The 17,957-nt window shown below is 44.8% G+C and overlaps 1 protein-coding gene across 1 annotated transcript in view; it reads right to left on the bottom strand.

The window, feature by feature from the left end:
* Window positions 1-2,136: 2,136 nt before the first annotated feature.
* Window positions 2,137-17,957, bottom strand: part of SLC49A3 (solute carrier family 49 member 3) — a 38,453-nt gene continuing 22,632 nt past the window's right edge. Inside the window, exons 4-10 of the mRNA XM_060237042.1 lie at window positions 13,309-13,385; window positions 13,064-13,201; window positions 11,383-11,499; window positions 10,184-10,336; window positions 7,531-7,688; window positions 5,533-5,645; window positions 2,137-2,421 (exon numbers count right to left, since the gene is read on the bottom strand). Of these exons, the coding sequence (XP_060093025.1) occupies window positions 2,252-2,421; window positions 5,533-5,645; window positions 7,531-7,688; window positions 10,184-10,336; window positions 11,383-11,499; window positions 13,064-13,201; window positions 13,309-13,385 (926 nt within the window). The 3' untranslated portion in view covers window positions 2,137-2,251. The remainder of the gene's footprint in view (window positions 2,422-5,532; window positions 5,646-7,530; window positions 7,689-10,183; window positions 10,337-11,382; window positions 11,500-13,063; window positions 13,202-13,308; window positions 13,386-17,957) is intronic.

Raw genomic sequence — 17,957 nt, 5'->3', positions numbered from 1 at the left:
AGAACCCTGCCGCAGGCAGATGCATCTCCTCTGAGCTTACTTTGAAAGCTGCAGAGGAGCAAGGAGCATGCAAGCGTGCCAGGATTGCGGTCCTTTCTCTCCTTTTTCTTTCTTGGCTGACTTGGGTTAAGAAGTCTACAATGGTCAATTGTAGACTTCTTTTTTGAAATTCCAATGCTGGATTAGTGCACCAGGCAGTTTTCTGCAAGGATTCCACACACTCACCTGCCGGAGATCACTCAGGGAGGTATCTTAAATTCACCAGGGACGTTTGCATTCAGAAAGCTTGAGCTACATTGGTCTAGACCTTTCAATAAGCTGAGCAAAATGTAGTAGTTAGTACCCTTAAACATGTCCCAGGTTATGCTGTCAATGTAAAACCAAGCAGATAATCTGGAATCATTTGCTCGTGTTGTATTTGCTCTTTGCAATGTGTTTGCTTCATAATTCTCCAGAGTAATTGTAATATTACGCACTTTGGATGAGCACTGTATCCACATTGTTGTGCCTAAATCGAAGCTAGAAATGCACATCATACCTTTGTTTACGTGTTCCTTTCCCGTCTTAAACAGGGTTTTTATTGTGTATCTAGTTTATAGTTGCCTGCCTTGCAAAACTTCTTGTATGTTGAATTCTCAAATCTGAAACGTAATAACTGTCTAAAATAATAATTTATATGGTGTGCTCTTTCTTTTGTATTTAAAGATCTGGTTGACTTCAGAATATATTCTTTGGGAGATTCTGTATATATTTTTGCTATGTATTTTTGTGTTTGGGTTTTCATTCGTATTGTATATTTTGGCACTGTTTTGAAAATCTGTATTAAGTGCTTTGTGAGTCTTGGACTTCTGATTAGAATTTGTCTGTGACAAATATAACCGCTGATTTGTTTTACCCTGAATATGTTTGTCCATGTTGAGTTTTTGTTTTTTGTGCTGTGGGAGGGAGCTTGTAAATAGCCATTATCTGGTTGCCTTTGGTAAGTAAACCTCCTTTGAAGATGAACTTTAAAAAGCCCCCCCTCTAAACCCCACAAATACACAGGTATGTGTGAGCCGATAAGCAGCGTGAAATTTCTGTGGGCTAAGAACATCTCTGAAAGCATTTGCAAGCCTGCCATAGAGAATGTACATTTGCTCCACCCATTCTATAGATGTTTGTTGCCCTTCCTTACCACTGCTAGTGATTGCATAAGACGGATCATGTAGCTGAAGTTACTTAATATGTACTTTTGTCATCCTTCTTCCTCAAATCTGTGTTCCTCCACGAACCTCTGGGTGGCACATACAGGAGTTCTTCCATTTAATTATCTCAACTGTCCTGTGGGTTTAAAGCATGAGGCAGGATCCCAAACCAGGCATCTGTCTATGGGCTGTAATAATCGACTGACTGACCCAAACCAGGCACTCATGCAGAAGAACTCTGGTGATTAACTCGGGACACAACCATGAATATTCCAGGGGAGGGAGTTGTTGGTTGGCCCACTGCTATACTCTAATACCACCACCAATGTGAACTGAATAACAGGTAATAGGGTGCTTTTTGGTGCTGCAGCACTAGAGGGGACCGATAGAATGATCTGTAGTTTTATGGAGCATCTGCTTATTCCAGGGCTGTATGGGTGGCTTCCACAGGAGAGGGCCGTTCTAGAGGGGACCAGAACTCTCAGCAAGCTTCCCATCCACTGGTGGCACTGCCCTCCATCACCTGCATTTCAATAGCTTCCCTTCCACGCAGGAAGCTGTGTTGCAAATTGCTGCAAAAACAGGTCAAGACCTCCCTATCTCTATGTTTTGGCCCCAAGTGACACCACTGGGGTCACCAAGCTCTGCTGTGCTTCTGTGTGGTGGCCAGGCATCTCTCTGCCTTGGATTCCTTTTATTTCCTCTGCAAAGATGTGTCTCCAGGTGGGGTCTCTTTCCTCCAGCTCTTTTTTGGGTAAGTCTTTCCTCACCCTGACTCTGCTGCTTGCTTGCTTGCCATCCTTCCTGGTTCCACGCCCTTCTCGTAGCTTTGCCTGGATCCCAGCACAGTCGCCAAATGGATGTCATGCTTCTGGCCACCGAGCAGACAGTTTCCTGGCTGCTGCCCTGGATGGCCACACATGCAGATAAGAAGCCACTTTGCACCAGCCCGTTACCATCAAAGTGCACTTTACTCTGCTATTTTATACTGGCTATTTTATACAGGTTATGGCACTTGAGGTCTGGGAAGCATCCACTATTTTTAGGCCCTTGGGTTAATCCAGAGTTCAATCAGTATCTTTTCCTTTTTGTGTCCCATCTGTTATGTAATCGTCTGTTTTGTTAATCGAACAGGCATTCGATGTCTCCGCGTAGATCCTCCTGTAGCTAGTGTGAAAAGCCACCACGTAGAAACAGGCTAGCAGGCTGCAGATTCCCGCAAACACCAGTGACGAAGCTGTAAAAGGATTTTTTAAAAATCACTTTCCTAGAAAACAGCATCTGCAGTCTACAGGCAGAATAGGAAGGCAACAGCTTGCCTTTCAACAACATACCCTTATTTTGAGTATTAATGTATTATTTTATTTTGTTCGATTTATATCCTGCCCTCCCCACCAGAGCAGGCTCAGGGCAGCTTACACATTTATGTATATACATGAAATAGAAAAGTACATTAAGACATGAAAACATAAAACCATTTAAATCTTTAACATTTAAATCTTAAATATGCTGTAATGTGGAACTAAAATCAATTAAATATCTTCAGCTAAATGTCAGACTTCCCAGTTCTACCTCCCAGAGTTGTAGGGAGGATGAAATGTAGTATTCCTTGGAGGAAGGGGAACATAAAAATATCATAGAGACATGGCCAGAGAACTACAGCTAAGAAACCAGAGAACTGCAATAGCAGAACTTAAATATCTGCCTACCCAGGGGAAAGAGATGTAGTAAAACCTAAGGCCATGTGTTACAGTGATGACTCTCAGGCTACCGGCTAAGCTTCTACCTCCACCCCCCTTCAGGACTGTATGAGTTCTTCCGATCCAAACCTATCCTGACTTTGTTATTACTAATTTACTTAATTGCTTTTAGTGTGTTAATTAAGTAATTAATTAAGTAATTAAGTAATTTAGTAATTAAGTTGCAGCTGCCTGTCTGTGCATGTGCACAAACAATGGAACTTGGAGACACTGACAACATGAGAAGCTTTAAGTGACTTATCCTGGATGCTGCTGTGCCCCAGTATACACCTCCACATCTAGATTCTAGCTCAGGGGTATCAAATGTGCGGCCCATGGGCCAAACCGGTCTGCCCAGGGCTTCAATCAGTTTGAACCAGTTTGGTGTAGTGGTTAAGTGTGCGGACTCTTATCTGGGAGAACCGGGTTTGATTCCCCACTCCTCCACTTGCACCTGCTGGAATGGCCTTGGGTCAGCCATAGCTCTGGCAGAGGTTGTCCTTGAAAGGACAGCTTCTGGGAGAGCTCTCTCAGCCCCACCCACCTCACAGCGTGTCTGTTGTGGGGGAGGAAGGTAAGGAGATTGTGAGCCGCTCTGAGACTCTTTGGAGTGGAGGGCGGGATATAAATCCAATATCTTCTTAAGAACGTAAGAGAAGCCATGTTAGATCAGGCCAATGGCCCATCCAGTCCAACACTCTGTGTCACACAGTGGCAAAAAATTTATATACACACACACACACACACACACTGTGGCTAATAGCCACTGATGGACCTCTGCTCCATATTTTTCTTCTTCTTCTTCAATCAGGCTCGTGGGGCTCTCTTCTCCCCCCTCTTGCCCTCACCCCCTGTGAAGTTCCAAGGCTGCTGAGACTTTCCCAGTTCCTTCTGCCTCCTCTTTGCAGAGGCTAAAGCTGAAAGCAAAGCTGCAAAGAAAATGTGGAATGGATTTTCTTTTCAGGCTTCTGGACAGAGCAGACGTGAAAAGAAAATCCACTCCACGTTTTCCTTGCAACTTTGTCTATGTGTTTCAATGGAGAAGAAGTTCCCAGTGCTCCTATGGCCAGCTGAAGCTTCCTGGAGTTGTGTTGTTGCAAATCAAGCATTGATGCTTTGAGCCAGCTTTGTCTATTCTCAATTGAGTAAGAACTTGTCTAGTGAGTACTCTAATTTGGGAACCCGTAGCCAAAGGGGAATATTACACTGGAGAGCCATTGCTAATCTGCGTAAATGGGGGGAGGGTGGGAGAGAAGCTTGCAATGTCTTGCCATTTCATGTTTTCCCAGGCTGAGAGCATTTTATTTTTTTACGTTTTTGCTGTGATACTTGTGCTTTTTCTTGATGTTTTATTTTTAAAATTGCATTGCAAAATCCCACTATCCCCACTTTCTGTTTTAAACAAAATATTGCAAGAATTTTAATCACGTTTGTATTTTAAGTTAACAAATGATATCTTTAATTGCGGTTGCCTGAGTCCTCTGTAAAGTCTATATCTCTGCTATCTGACATTTACATTTTAGGACATGCATGACTCAGCCCCATAAAGTCCCATTTATGTCAGATCCGCCCCTCCTAGCAAATGAATTTGATACCCCTGTTCTAGCCAATGAGATGCTAATGCTTTATTGAAGTGATAAAGGACCTCCTTTTAAAAAAAGCGGGGGAGGGGGGTCTTGCCAAGTTCAAGTTCCTTGGAGAAAAATACGATAAATTGCTCCTTTCACTTTTTGTGTACAATGACAAGCTAGGATGCCTGCCCATAAAATTCATTTTAAATGTGTGTCCCCGGTCAGCAGGTACTAAAAATATAGAAGGAACAAGGAACCCATAAAATGAACTGCATTAGAGACTCTAGAGACATCTCACCAAATACAGCATGCATGGTGCTGTGAGATGAAAGACCAAAGGTCGATCAAACTATGTCACTGTTTCCGTTTGCATTCCCCATCCACCCCTGCTTTTGTTGAGATTATGTCTAGAACTCTCTTGTGCTTAGGCTGCAATCCAGTGTCTGCAAGTCTTGGGTGGGTAGACATTCCATTTTTAGTGCATGTATCAAGAATGAAGAGCCAAACTATTCGAGCAGGTGAGTCGTCTGGCACCACTAAACAGAAGTGAACCCCTCTGAACCTCAGCTGGGTGATAAGTGTTCAATGATCTCTTCCCCCCTCCCTCCCCCCCATGTGTATATCTCTAACTTCCTGTACAAGGGAAACTTGCATCTCTAGAGTGATGAACTACATGGAGGTTTTGGATTGGGACCGGAAAAGCCCGGGTTCAACTCCCCACTCAGTCATAAACCTCAAAGGAGGAGGTTGAGCTAATCATCCAATTCAACCTAACCATTCTCAAACTATCCTGGTATGAACCCAACAAGAAGAGTTCCAATATCCAGCAAAATCTACAACACTCACTTCTGCTAGTGTAGCCCAGCTCTTTGCTGGAGGAAGTTCTTAGAAGAACTGGACGTCTATGTCTTGTGCTCGAAAACAGCTAAATGGTCTCTCCATGCAACAGAAGAGAGATGCTGCCTCTGACCTCCAGCTAGGACTCAGTCATCAAAACAGGCAGAAACATTAGTTTCTTATGCAGAAGATGACACTCACTTGACCAATCCAGCGTCCCTCCTTGAGCTACTGTGCAAGTAGAATATGGGGTGTTTTTCATCTCCACCGCCAGGCTTTGGAACAAGACCATGAAAATAACTCCTAGGATCTGACTGAACAAAAATGAAACAGAACAGGCCATTATTTATTTATACAGAAACAGTGGAATCCCAAGAACACTTTCCTGAGAGTAAGCCCCATGGAGCAGACTTCAGTAGGATTCTGAGGAGACCTGCTTAGGATTGTACCGAAAATGTCTAGGCCTCCTCTCTGGAGAACCTGTTCCTGGTGGCTTACGAAGTAAAACATAATAAGAACTCACATCCTAAAAATTCACAATTAAAATGCCTACAATTTTTTTTTTAAAAACCACATAAAACTACTTTAAAAGAGTCTCACAGAACAAGCTAGAAGCACTCTTCTAAAAAGGATATAAAAAGATCATTTTCTCAGAAGCTGGGGTAAACATTTTGGTCTGCTACCTGAAAAATGGGTGGAATAGGTGCTATCTGTGCCTCAAGGGGAAGGGCATTCCAGAATCAGGGTGCCACCACCAGTCTCTGATCCTTGCCTGTCTCTCCTCTATAGGTGGTTGGCACAAGCAACGTCTATCTTGGGTACAGTGGGCTTTTTGTTTCTATCATGCTGGGATTCTGGTTCTTTGATCAAATAATTGGTGGGCCGTAAGACACAGAAAGTTGAGGAGCACTGGTGAAGGTGATCTGAAAAAACCTCAGCTTGAGATCCTGGAGAGCTCCTGCCAGTCTGAGTAGACAATACTGACTTTATTCAAACATTCATATCCCACCTTTCCTTGTGGTTCAAGGTGGCTTTGATAGACCAGTGGTCTGATTCATTATGAGACAGTTTCATGTGTACTGTTGTAGCTCCTTCCCTTATCACACTGTCAGCTGAGGCAAGCTGTTCCTTAACTACCAGATCACAAAACTTTGGGTGCAGCTTCCATCCCTCTCTCATGCAAATCTGGAGACATTTGCAAAAATTTGAGAAGGGCGTTTCCTAAGTAGCAATTAAAAAAAAAAAGTTTCTGTGTTTGGCTATGGATGGGGCAGAGGACAAATCTTCACCCTGCTTGACCTTTCTGGCCCCTCCACTGCTTGCCTGCCACCTTTCTCATTTGCCTGCTGCCTTCCTTGCCCGCCTGCCACCTTCCTTGCTTGCCTGCCACCTTCCTCACCTACCCGCCACCTTCCTTGCCTGCTGCCTTTCTTGCTTGCCCCCTGCGCCTTCCCCACCTAAATTTTGATCCTCTGCGCCCTCCCCCCCCCCCCCCCCCCATCTAAAGTATTCTGGCTATGTGCCTGGGAACAGCAGATATTTCTGCTGGATGCTTAGTCAAGAAACTACCCGAGAGTTGGAAGAACAACAGAACAGATCAAGGGATTGCAGCCCTTGTTCTGAGAGAAGGGAAGGCTAAAAGGTTTGAGGCTTTTCTGTTTTTTTTTAAAAAAGATGAGAGAAAAGGGACAGGAAGAAAAGAGACAAGATTCCAAATGGTGGTGATAGAAAGTTCCTCCTCCTTCAAGAATACAAAGGGAATAAACTGAGCATATGTTCAGGCCAGAGAAAAGGAAATGGAACAACCCCAACAGTAGGAGGAGAAAGTATAAGCCAGAGGTATGTGCTGAACAAAGCAGATGTGACGGGTCATTTGAACCCAAGAAATTTTGTTTAACTGCGCATGATGAGATACAATTCCCACCATTTTGGTCCCAAGTGTGTATAGGGTTCCTTCTATAATAACCCCTTGTGGTATGCGTCAGGGTAATATGCTTAACTCAGATAACAACTGGTGTGGAATAAAGAGAAACTGAGAGTTCATTGCTGGTAAGCCTTAATCCGCTACGGTTTTGGCAAACCTGCCAATGACTGGCTGAAGAGGGGGAGCAATCGTACATGAGCAGCCCTAGCTTAGAAAAAGAAGAGGCTCAGCTTTCTTTGAATGAACTGATGGCCTGCCCCAGTCCAGCTTCTTACCTAACCACAAAAATCAGCCCAGATGACGTTCCTTCTCCCACAGGGTACGAGCATTCCACAGCAAGTTCCATAGAGACAGGATAGGTTGCAAATCCAAAGAACCCAAAGATTGAGCTGATCACTGCCAACGTGTAGGTCTGGTTCCTAAACCGAGACATCTGCAGGAAGAGAATCCATGGGGAGTGCTTAGGTATGCATCTCACTTCTCTTTGTACGGGAAGTCCCAAATGTGCCCAAACCCATCCCATTCCTCCCAATTTGAGGCAGTCTGTTTGGTTATATATGAACACAGCTCATGTATAATCTTTGTCTCAAATTACATCTGGTTCATCTGGATTGCATTCCACAGTTCAATGGTTGGAACTGCCAGAAGAGTTCATGGAAGGTGTTGGAGGGGGGAATCTTTCCCTTCTCTCTCTCTTCCTGAAGGAACCTGTTCTGAATCTCTTCCATAAGGATAGGCAGAGTTGTGCATGCAAAATATGCCAAGGACTAGTACATGTGTGTAGTTGTGTGTGTGTGTGGAGGGGCTGCAATACATTGATCTCTTTCCCTCCATCTGTGTACAGCCTGTGTCCACAGTAGAGGGACAAAAGAGGGTGAATTTCCTTGATTTCAACTCTCATCATTGCAGCCCCCCCATCTCAGGGTACCATTTTCCTTGGAAAGTCCTGCTTCTCCTAAGAAAGGACAAGCAGTAGCTTGTTTGAGAAGGTAGGAAAGATCCTTCCCCACCAACACCTTTTGCGAATTCTATTTTCTTCCATTTATATCCTGCCCTCCCCACAAGTGGGCTCAAGGCAGGTTACAAGGGAACACAAAAATATTGTGACAGTAAACAATATCAAATTCGGGCAATATTTAAAAATTCAGACAGTTAATTTTCAGTGCCAGAAAGCCAGAGTAAAACTTGCCTTGGTAACAACCATCTGAGTAGTGTTGACTGGATCCGACCCCAGGACACAAATGGCAAGGCTCTCTCTTTTGGACACTTTAGTCACCCCACCCTGCTGTCTTACAGTCTTCTGTCTCAGCAGAGGGCACTCTGTGGAGCTCCAGTGGCCTGCCTGGGTATCAAAGCTCCTTTTGTCATTTGTATCCCATGAGTTATTTTCCCTTCAGGCTTCTGGCCCACGCTTATTCAAGCAAGCTGAAGAACGAGGGGCTGCTTCTCTGAGTCAGTTCTGACCAACTGAGGCCTCAGACAGAGGCATATCAGCTTCTTTCCCCTGCCACACGCACACTAACGTGCCTGTGCCCCAATCCAAGAATGACAGGCCTCTCGGAGAGAGAGAGAGAGAAAGGGCAAGCATCTTATTTGAAGCATCAATCCCAGTCCTATTCTGCACCATGAGCAACAAGGAGTAGCGAGTCCAAGGAGTATTAATTGCCCCCTTGAATTTGAAGGAGGGCCGGAGCTTTCTTGATACCCTAAAGATTAAAAAACCACCCTGAAGATTAAAAAACTCAGATTTCTGAGAGCCAGACTACATGTTACAACGGACAAAGTTCTAACCCATGGCCACCAATGTCATTCTAGAGGACAATTTAGCCACTTAAAATTGCCACAAAGGCCTGCGTCTGGTCAGACCTGCGGCATGATGTCAACAAGCAATCTTGTTTCCCCCACTCTGCACTGTATAGTCTATTCTGAATATTCTAGCACTAAATGGATTGATAAGAAGACCGCAGATTTATACCCCACCCTTCTCTCTGAATCAGAGTCTCAGAGCAGCTTACAGTCTCCTTTATCTTCTTCCCCCACAACAGATAACTTGTGAGGTGAGTGGGGCTGAGAGAATTCTCACAGCAGCGCCCTTTCAAGGACAACCTTTGCCAGAGCTATGGCTGACCCAAGGCCATTCCAGCAGCTGCAAGTGGAAGAGTAGGGAATCAAACCCGGTTCTCCCAGGTAAGAGTCCGCACACTTAACCGCTACACCAAACCGGCTGATACAATCCAAAGTCACTAATGCTCATTGGTTGTGTTTCCATCGTTAAACTTATCCATAAGGCATGTGACAGTTAACTATTTCTTAGGTCTGTTAAGGCATACTTTCACTGCTTATTGTTCTAGTTGGTGTAGCGGTTAAGAGTAATGGACTACTATCTGGAAGTTTTTTTTTTAAAAAGGTAAAGGTAGTCCCCTGTGCAAGCACCAGTTGTTTCCGACTCTGGAGTGACGTCGCATCACGACATTTTCACAGCAGACTTTTTTATGGGGTGATTTGCCATTGCCTTCCCCAGTCATCTACACTCCCCGCCCTCCCAGTCATCTACACTTTTACCAACCTCGGAAGAATGGAAGGCTGAGTCAACCTTGAGCCGGCTACCTGAACCCATCTTCTGCTGGGATCGAATTGAGGTCATGAGCTTGGGCTGCAGTACTGTAGCTTTACCACTCTGTACCTAGGTTCAAATCCCTACTCATGCCAGGGAAGTTTGCTGGGTGACCTTGGGCCAGTCACACTCCCTCAGCCTGAACTACCTCACGGAGTTGTTGTGAGGACAAAACGGGGAGGGGAGGAAAACAATGTAAGCTGCTTTGGCCCCCATTTGAGAGAAAAGCAAAGTATAAATGAATTGATCGGATAAATAAATATTGGGTGTCAGTTACGGCAATTTACACAGTATTTGTTCCCAGTGGTACTTACCACTGCAAATGCAATGCTAGCCAGTGCAGATAAACAAAAACCAATCTTGGTGGCTTCTATAAATTTCTTTGTCCTGTCCACATACAGCCCAAGAAGGAAGGCACCAAGTAATCCAGCAACAGTGAATAAGGCACCACACAGACCTGCAAAAGACTGTAATAGGAGCTCAATAAGGGATTGCTGTTGCACGGCTTAGATATTTTATCTCCACAACAGGCTTTGTATGTTGCTAAAGCAATGGAGACGTGCAGCACAGAAATCAGAAAAATAATCACAGCTAAATTAAACTTGTGTTGATGTGATTATCACAGGAACCTTGAGATGTTGTAGTTAATGCTGCAAGGTCCAGGTTCATTCACTTGCTCACCTTCTAACATTGTACATGCCATTAAATGCCAACAGTGTCCTTCAATTCTCTACACAGGACGAACAGGACAAACCCTACGCCAAAGGATAATTGGGCACAAATCTGACATCAGGAATCACAAATCTGAGAAACCTGTAGAACACTTCAGCCTTCCAGGACATTCAATGGGTGACCTCAATGTATTTGTTTTATTGTTAAAGAACTTCAAGAACAGAATGGAAATGGAAATTGCTGTTAGTACAAAACTTGGAACAAAATCCTCCCCAGGACTCAACCGGAATACATCTGTATACTCACCAAGAAGCGCTATATACTTTATTTTATATATTTTAGTGTATTTTCTGTTTGGAATACTAACTTAGAATAGTGATTGTAATGTAACACAATGAATTAGAATGGTATACTGGAATGCATTCCTCTGGTCTGGTAACAGAGGAGACATAACACGGCACTACATAATACCCTGCCTCAAAGACACAGATACCATCAGTTACCACCACACTTAAGAGGAGACAAATGGAACATTACAGCACGGTCAGATGGTTGCTCTTAACACTCCATAATTAAGAACATATTTACACATCTATCACCAATTCTGACATATTTGACTCACTGTTTTCCCCTGGAATTGAATCTAATCAGTGATGACCTTATAAACTTAGCTTGTTAGTTCTGTTTGCATCTGTTAAAACAGACAAAATATCTCACACAAATTCAGAGCGATCCTGTGTCTAAAACAAAATGGGATAACTTCTCCCTCAGTGCTGTTATCTTACTTGTTGTGCCCCCTCCCCAGATGAGACACGTAAGAAAGATGAAGTAACTTACTTACATTTGAATATCCCACCACACACATCATCTGTTCCAGCAGAGCAGAGAAACAGGTGAAGAGTGCGACCCCTCCGCCGACAGAGATCATCAGGACAAGGTAAGCCTTATTTCGAAGGAGCTAGGAATGGAAAACAAGAAGCAGTTGTCAGAAAGTGACACAATGTTTGCTGGTACAACTAGGACCTGCTTCTGCTTCCAACGCTTGTGGGGAACTGGCCTCTGATTGGGCTTCTAGAATCGTCCATTCTGAGACGGTGGTGTATCCGATGCTCTAACCTGCTCTGAGGTAATTTGTGGAGGAAGTTGTTGGCTTGGGTCCCTAGATTCTGAAGGAAGTGCTGTTCTTTCTCCCTCCCTCCCTCTCTGTGTCTCGTTATGAAGAAACAAAGAACAGAACTCTTATAAAGGATGCTTTATGCTCCCTTCAGAGCATGCTGGCCATTTGGACAGCTTGTTTTCAGGGCCAAAAGCGAAGGCCAACACTCCTTTGGGAATCAGTAGCCATGTAATTTACTCATGGTGCTGGGGAACCAGTATGGTATAGTGACTAGAATATAAGTTGTCCCACTTTTCTCTTCAGTGCACCATTTTATTCTCACTCTGTGAAGTAAGTTAGGCCAAGAATGAGAGACTGATTCAAGGTCACCTAGCAAGCTTTCATGGTGGAATGGGGATTTGAATCTTGCTTTCCCATATTTGTCCCATATTCTAGACATCATCGCATCAGCTGGAAATGGCATCATAACGGTGATGTCTGTGAGACACTCTGGTATTTGGGGAAAAACTCTGGTTGAAGCCATTTTTACCACAGTTTCCACAGGGAATTGAAAACAAATCAGCCGCTATCATAAACCCCCTGTATAAATCGATGGCGTGACCTCATTTGGAATACTGTTTACAATTCTGGTCACCACACCTCAAAAAAGATAATATACAATTGAAAAAAGTGCAGTAAAGGGCAACTAGAATGATCAAAGGGTTGGAACACTTTCTCTATGAAGAAAGGTTAAAGCACTTGGGGCTCTTTTGCTTGGAGAAATGACAACTGAGGCGTGACATGATAGAGGTTTACAGGATTATGCATGTAATACAGAAGGTAAAGATAGTAGTACTTTTCTCCCTTTCCTGTAATACAAGAACTCATGCGCACTCAATGAAATTGCTGAGTACAGTCAAGTTAAAACAGATAAAAGGAAGTACTTCTTCACCCAAACAGTGATTAACTTAGACTTCACTGCCACAGGAATGTAGACGGCTTCAAGAGGGAATTGGATAAACATGGAGCAGAGGTCCATCAGTGGCTATTAGCCACAAGGTATAGATGGCACTCTGGGGCAAGTGATGTTCTGTATTCTTGGTGCTTGGGTGGGAAGGCTTCTAGTGTCCTGGCCCCACTGATAGACCTCCTGATGGCACCTGGTTTTTTGGCCACTGTGTGACGGAATGTTGGACCGGTTGGGCAATTGACCTGATCCGGCATGGCTTCTCTTATGTTCTTATGCCCAAATACCAGAGTGCCGTCACAATGTGATGATTTTATTTCTGGTACACGATGGAAGTGACATCCCTGGCAATGTAGCCTGGGCCTCCCTCCTGCTCCTGGCGAGCCTAGTTCAGCCCCAGGATTCGGAACATGTCCCTGCCCTCCCAAGTTAACCCACTATTCCTTGGTTGCAACATACCATTTTCAAGCCTGCAAAGACCGACTGTGAATTAGACTGACTGGCGCTGGCCGATGGGGGTGTCGGAGGCTCCTTTTTGCGAATCCCCACTGTTGCTAAAACACAAGCCAAGATGGCAGGCCCCATGTACACTCCAAGCTGGAAAAAAGAACAGAACCCCAACAAAGTCAGAAATGGAGCATTCAGTTCCTTTGCAAGGAAATGGAAAGGGGGAACGGACTCTAAATTCATTTGCTTTCATTTACCATTAAAGGGACATCTTTTTCTTCATGCACAAGAGCAGGAGACAGTATGTTAGCTATAAGAAGGCCCAGTGGATTGGCTATATGGAAACAAAAAGAAGTGGTTTTTATTTTCCTTCAAGTGATTGAAATACCGTGCCAAATGTTTTTATTGCACAAGCTGACTGACTTCGAAAAGCAAGGAGTTAACCCCAGGGCCAGTGGATCTACTGGTCACTTCAGCCCATGGGGTGTGACTTCCTTCTCTTCCCCCTCCCACTGCAGCCCAAAATTACCCTTAAGGCTGGCTCATGGGGAACTGGGGGAACCTTGAGAACAGCGTGAAGGGAGGAGTCTGCAGCAAGAGAAGGGAATCAGCAAAAATCACACTCCCCCTTCACCTTCAATGTCTAGTGATTAAAAGATAGAATCCACTGACAAAGGATGTAGTGATGGCCACAGGAATAAACAGCTTTAGAAGGCGATTAGATAGATTCATGGTGAATAGGTCTAACAGTGGCTACTAGGTATGGTGACTAAGGGGAACCTTCACCTTCAAAGGCACTAAACTTCTGAATCCCAGAGGCAGAAGGCAACATGAGGAAAGGCCTTGGCCCCAATGCCATGTTGCTGGCCTCCTGAGGAACTGGCTGGCCAGCGTATGAGATAGGATGCTGGACTAGATGGGCCACTGGTCTGATCCAGCAGGGCTCTTCTTATGTACTTATCCAAGCCCCTGCTTCCACCTGTTTCCTTGAGCTCCTTCTTAGATGCCTGACGTAGTGGCCGTTCTTCCTGCTGAAGAATGCCTGCCATTGTCTTTCAGTATTTTTTTACCTGGCCTCTTCTCACAGAAGCAGGACCAGTTCTCCAGCCACTCAGGCGACTGCATGAGGTGCTACAATGAGGAGGGTGCTGACACCTCTCCCAGGGATAGGGTTGTCAGCTCTGGGTTGGGAAATACCTGAAGATTTTGGAGCTTGAAAAGGGCCAGGTTTGGGGAGAGGCCCAGGGTTGCCAGCCTCCAAGTGGTAGCTCACAATCTCCCACTATTACAATTGATTTCCAGGCAACAGAGATCTGTTCACCTGGAGAAAATGCCTGATATGGAAGGTGAAGTATGTGGTATTATACTTCATTGATGTCCCTCATATGCATCCCCACCAGCAAGTCCAACAGCTATCAATGCAATATGAAGCAGATTTAAAACCTTCTTAGTCTGTTGACTTTAACAGACTTGTAAGGATGTAACTCTGTCTAGGAATGTACTGTATGATAAACTGCAATTCAAAAATCGCTTCCTGGTCAGATTTGCTGCTCAGAATTCCTTCCTTATAAGGCCTAACTTGGATAGCCCAGGTAAGCCTGATCTCGTTAGATCTCAGAAGCTAAGCAGGGTTGGCTCTGTCAAGTCCTTGGATGGGAGATCTCCCTGGAATACCAGCAGTTGGCAGGGCAGGGGCAGGCTTTATTCTGCCACCTCTCTGAATATCCTCCAGGCCCCCAGTCACGAGAGTTTGCCATGACTTCTAGGTGCACACCCAGGGTGCTTTCACATGGTAACTGTTTGCAAGTGGATTTTTCCATTTCACACAGTAAAATCTAACAGCAAATTGCATTAAAATGGATTTAGCGCATGTGTGAAAGCAACCACACATTCACACGCATGCATACACATGCATTTTTAAAAAGCTTCCGTTCAAAATAGATCCTCAGAGCAAAATAGAGCAAAATGAATTGAATTACGAGGCTGGAAGTTTCAAACAGAGAGAGAGAGAGAGACCAGATGCTAAAAAAATGGTTAATTTGCTAATAGCGGTAAAATTTATCTATTCAATAGAACTGAATCACAAGGTGAATGGCTTTCATATACTGGATTCGCCTACTGGAACCGGTTGGGTGGCTTCTGGTAAGTCTCAGTATCTGTTTTTTGCTGTTGCTTCATTGTGGCTCATCTGTTGAACAAGCGGTGCCAGGAGATGGGACAAGCAGACACACTGTGCCCTGAAGGGGTTCAGTGCGAGAAACACTTTGCCTCAGTTCTGTCGAATGTCTGGTCTGGGCCGCAGGCTACGTGTTGTAGGCTGCTTGTGAGGCTGAAGGGGAGCAACTGGGGGCAGAGCTCACTTGGAGTGGGTTAGGCCAAGACGGTGTAGCATTCTGCCAGCTATTGGTTTGGAACCTGCTGAAGAAAAACGACTGGCTTGCTCCTTATATAAAAGTGGCTCCTTCATGAAGTCTCAGGGCATGTATCTTTGGAAAGAATTTAGCCAGTAATGAAAGAGAAGGTTTAGTACTTCCTTATTAAAAAATACTAAAAGAGCCTCATGGCGCACGGTGGTAAGCTGCAGTATTGCAGTCCAAGCTCTGCTCATGAGCTGAATTCAATCCCGGCAGAAGCTGGGTTCAGGTAGCCAGCTCAAGGTTGACTCAGCCTTCCATTCTTCTGAGGTCGGTAAAATGAGTACCCAGCTTGCTGAGGGTATAGTGTAGATGATGACTGAGGAAGGCAATGGTAAACCACCCCGTACAAAGTCTGCTGTGAAAACATTGTGATGCAGCGTCACCCCCGAGTCAGAAACGACTGGTGCTTGCACAGGGGGACTACCTTTACCTTTTTATTAAAAGATACTGGCTTGCTCCTTATCACAGCCCAACAAGAGGAAGATATTAAGACTTCTGATGAAGTTGTAACACGAAACGAGTTTACAACTAGTTACTCGTCCTATATTATACCACAAGGAAAAACTCTGTTGAAAAATGATTATAGAACATTATTTTTACGGTTGCTTCTTTATGCGAATGATATTTGTGAAATCTTTAAATAAGTTTTATTAAATTTAGTATAAAAAGGCAAAGGTAAGTCTCCTGTGCAAGCACCAGTCATTTCCAGTTCCGTGGTGATGCACAGTAGCCCATACATCACAGTTATGTTTTTTGTATTTCGCAGTAATGACAAAGGCAAACTCTTATGTTTGAGAATATTAGGGAAAGTATTGTGAATAAAATGGCTGCTACTGTAATGCCCCTGTATAGATTGATGGTTCCGCCTCATTAGGAATACTGTGTTCAGTTCTGGTCATCTCAAAAAGGACACTGCGGAGTTGAGAAAACATGAACATCTGAAGCTGCCTTATACTGAATCAGACCTTTGGTCCATCAAAGTCAGTATTGTCTTCTCAGACTGGCAGCAGCTCTCCAGGGTCTCAAGCTGAGGCTTTTCACACCTATTTGCCTGGACCCTTTTTTGGAGATGCCGGGGATTGAACCTGGGACCTTCTGCTTCCCAAGCAGATGCTCTACCACTGAGCCACTGTCCCTCCCCCTAAAAAGTACAGAGGAGGGCAAGCAGGTTGGAGCACCTTCCCTGTGTGGAAAGTCTGAAGAGTCTGGGATTTTTCGGTTTAGCAAAGAGATGACTAAGACATGATTGAGCAGGGGTGGACAAACTGCGGCTTGGGAGCCACATGTGATTCTTTCACGCATTTATTCTATGTGGCTCTTATGCTAAGCAAATAATTTTTCTTCGCTTGCAGGCAAGGGGTTTAGACAGATTCATGGAGGACAAGTATCCATAGCAACTAGACAGGGTGACTGAGGAGAACCTCCACGTTCAGAGGCACTAGTCCTCTGTATCCCAGAGTCAGGAGGCAACATCAGGGGAAGGTCTCTGCTTCTATGGCCTGTTGTTGGCCGTTCAGAGGAACTGGTTGGCTGCTGTGTGAGACAGGATGCTGGACTAGAAGGGCCACTGGTCTGATCCAGCAAGGTTCTTCTTCTGTTCTTATGACAGAAGAAGAGGCTGGTTTTCACAGATTCCTTTCTCCTATAGCAGGAGAAAGATAGAAAGTACCCTCCTCCATGCTGTCCCCCTGGAGCAACATTTCAAAGCACAACTACAGCTAATTAGATCAGTCAGCAATCTAATTGGTGGCAATATAATTAAGCTCCTGGTGTTTGCCCCACCATGGAACATTTTCTGGCTACTCTCAGATGGTCTTAGAACACATCTCTTCTCAGTTAAGGCAGGAATTAGACTGAACTCTCCTCAGCATCCAGCTCTCACAAGACTTTTTCTGCTCAGCTGATGCTGTCCAATCAGATTGCTCAGAGCAGCCTGTCACTCAAGGCCGTCTAGTTCTGTGAAGAATCAACCCTTTAGATCAGGGGTGTCAAACATGCTGCCTGGGGGCCAAATCAGGCCCCCGGAGGGCTCCTATCAGGCCCCCAAGCAACTGGCTGTCATCTGCTTCCTTCTCCTTCTCTCTTGCTTCCTTTTGCATCACAGCTTGCATTGCTAGGCTTGCTTAATCACACAGGAACTACAAAGCAAAACCTCTATTTTCTCCATTGGCTGAGGCTCCTCCCTTGGGGAGGAAGGGGGGGAGAGACAGCTTGCTTTGCCAGGCTCTCTCAATTGCACAGCAGAGCTTCTGAGCCAAGCCTCTCTTCCTGGCTGAGGCTCCTCCCCCTCCTGGGGAAGGAAGGAAAGAGCCAGTTTCCTCTGTCAAGTTCCCTGGATCCCATGGGAAAAATACAAAGAAAGCAGGGCTGGTAAACTATCACACATTGGGAAAAGTGATAGGAACAGAGAAGGAGTGGCTTGCCCCCTGGATGAGAGTTGAAGCCAAGAACTCTTGTCTCGGTCTTCTTGCCATTGTGCAACTTTGCTC

The sequence above is a fragment of the Heteronotia binoei genome, chromosome 4 (genome assembly GCF_032191835.1).
Source record: "Heteronotia binoei isolate CCM8104 ecotype False Entrance Well chromosome 4, APGP_CSIRO_Hbin_v1, whole genome shotgun sequence".
NCBI lineage: Eukaryota > Metazoa > Chordata > Lepidosauria > Squamata > Gekkonidae > Heteronotia > Heteronotia binoei.
The sequence above is the reverse complement of the archived record's forward strand: the minus strand, read 5'-3'. Positions and strand labels throughout refer to the sequence as shown.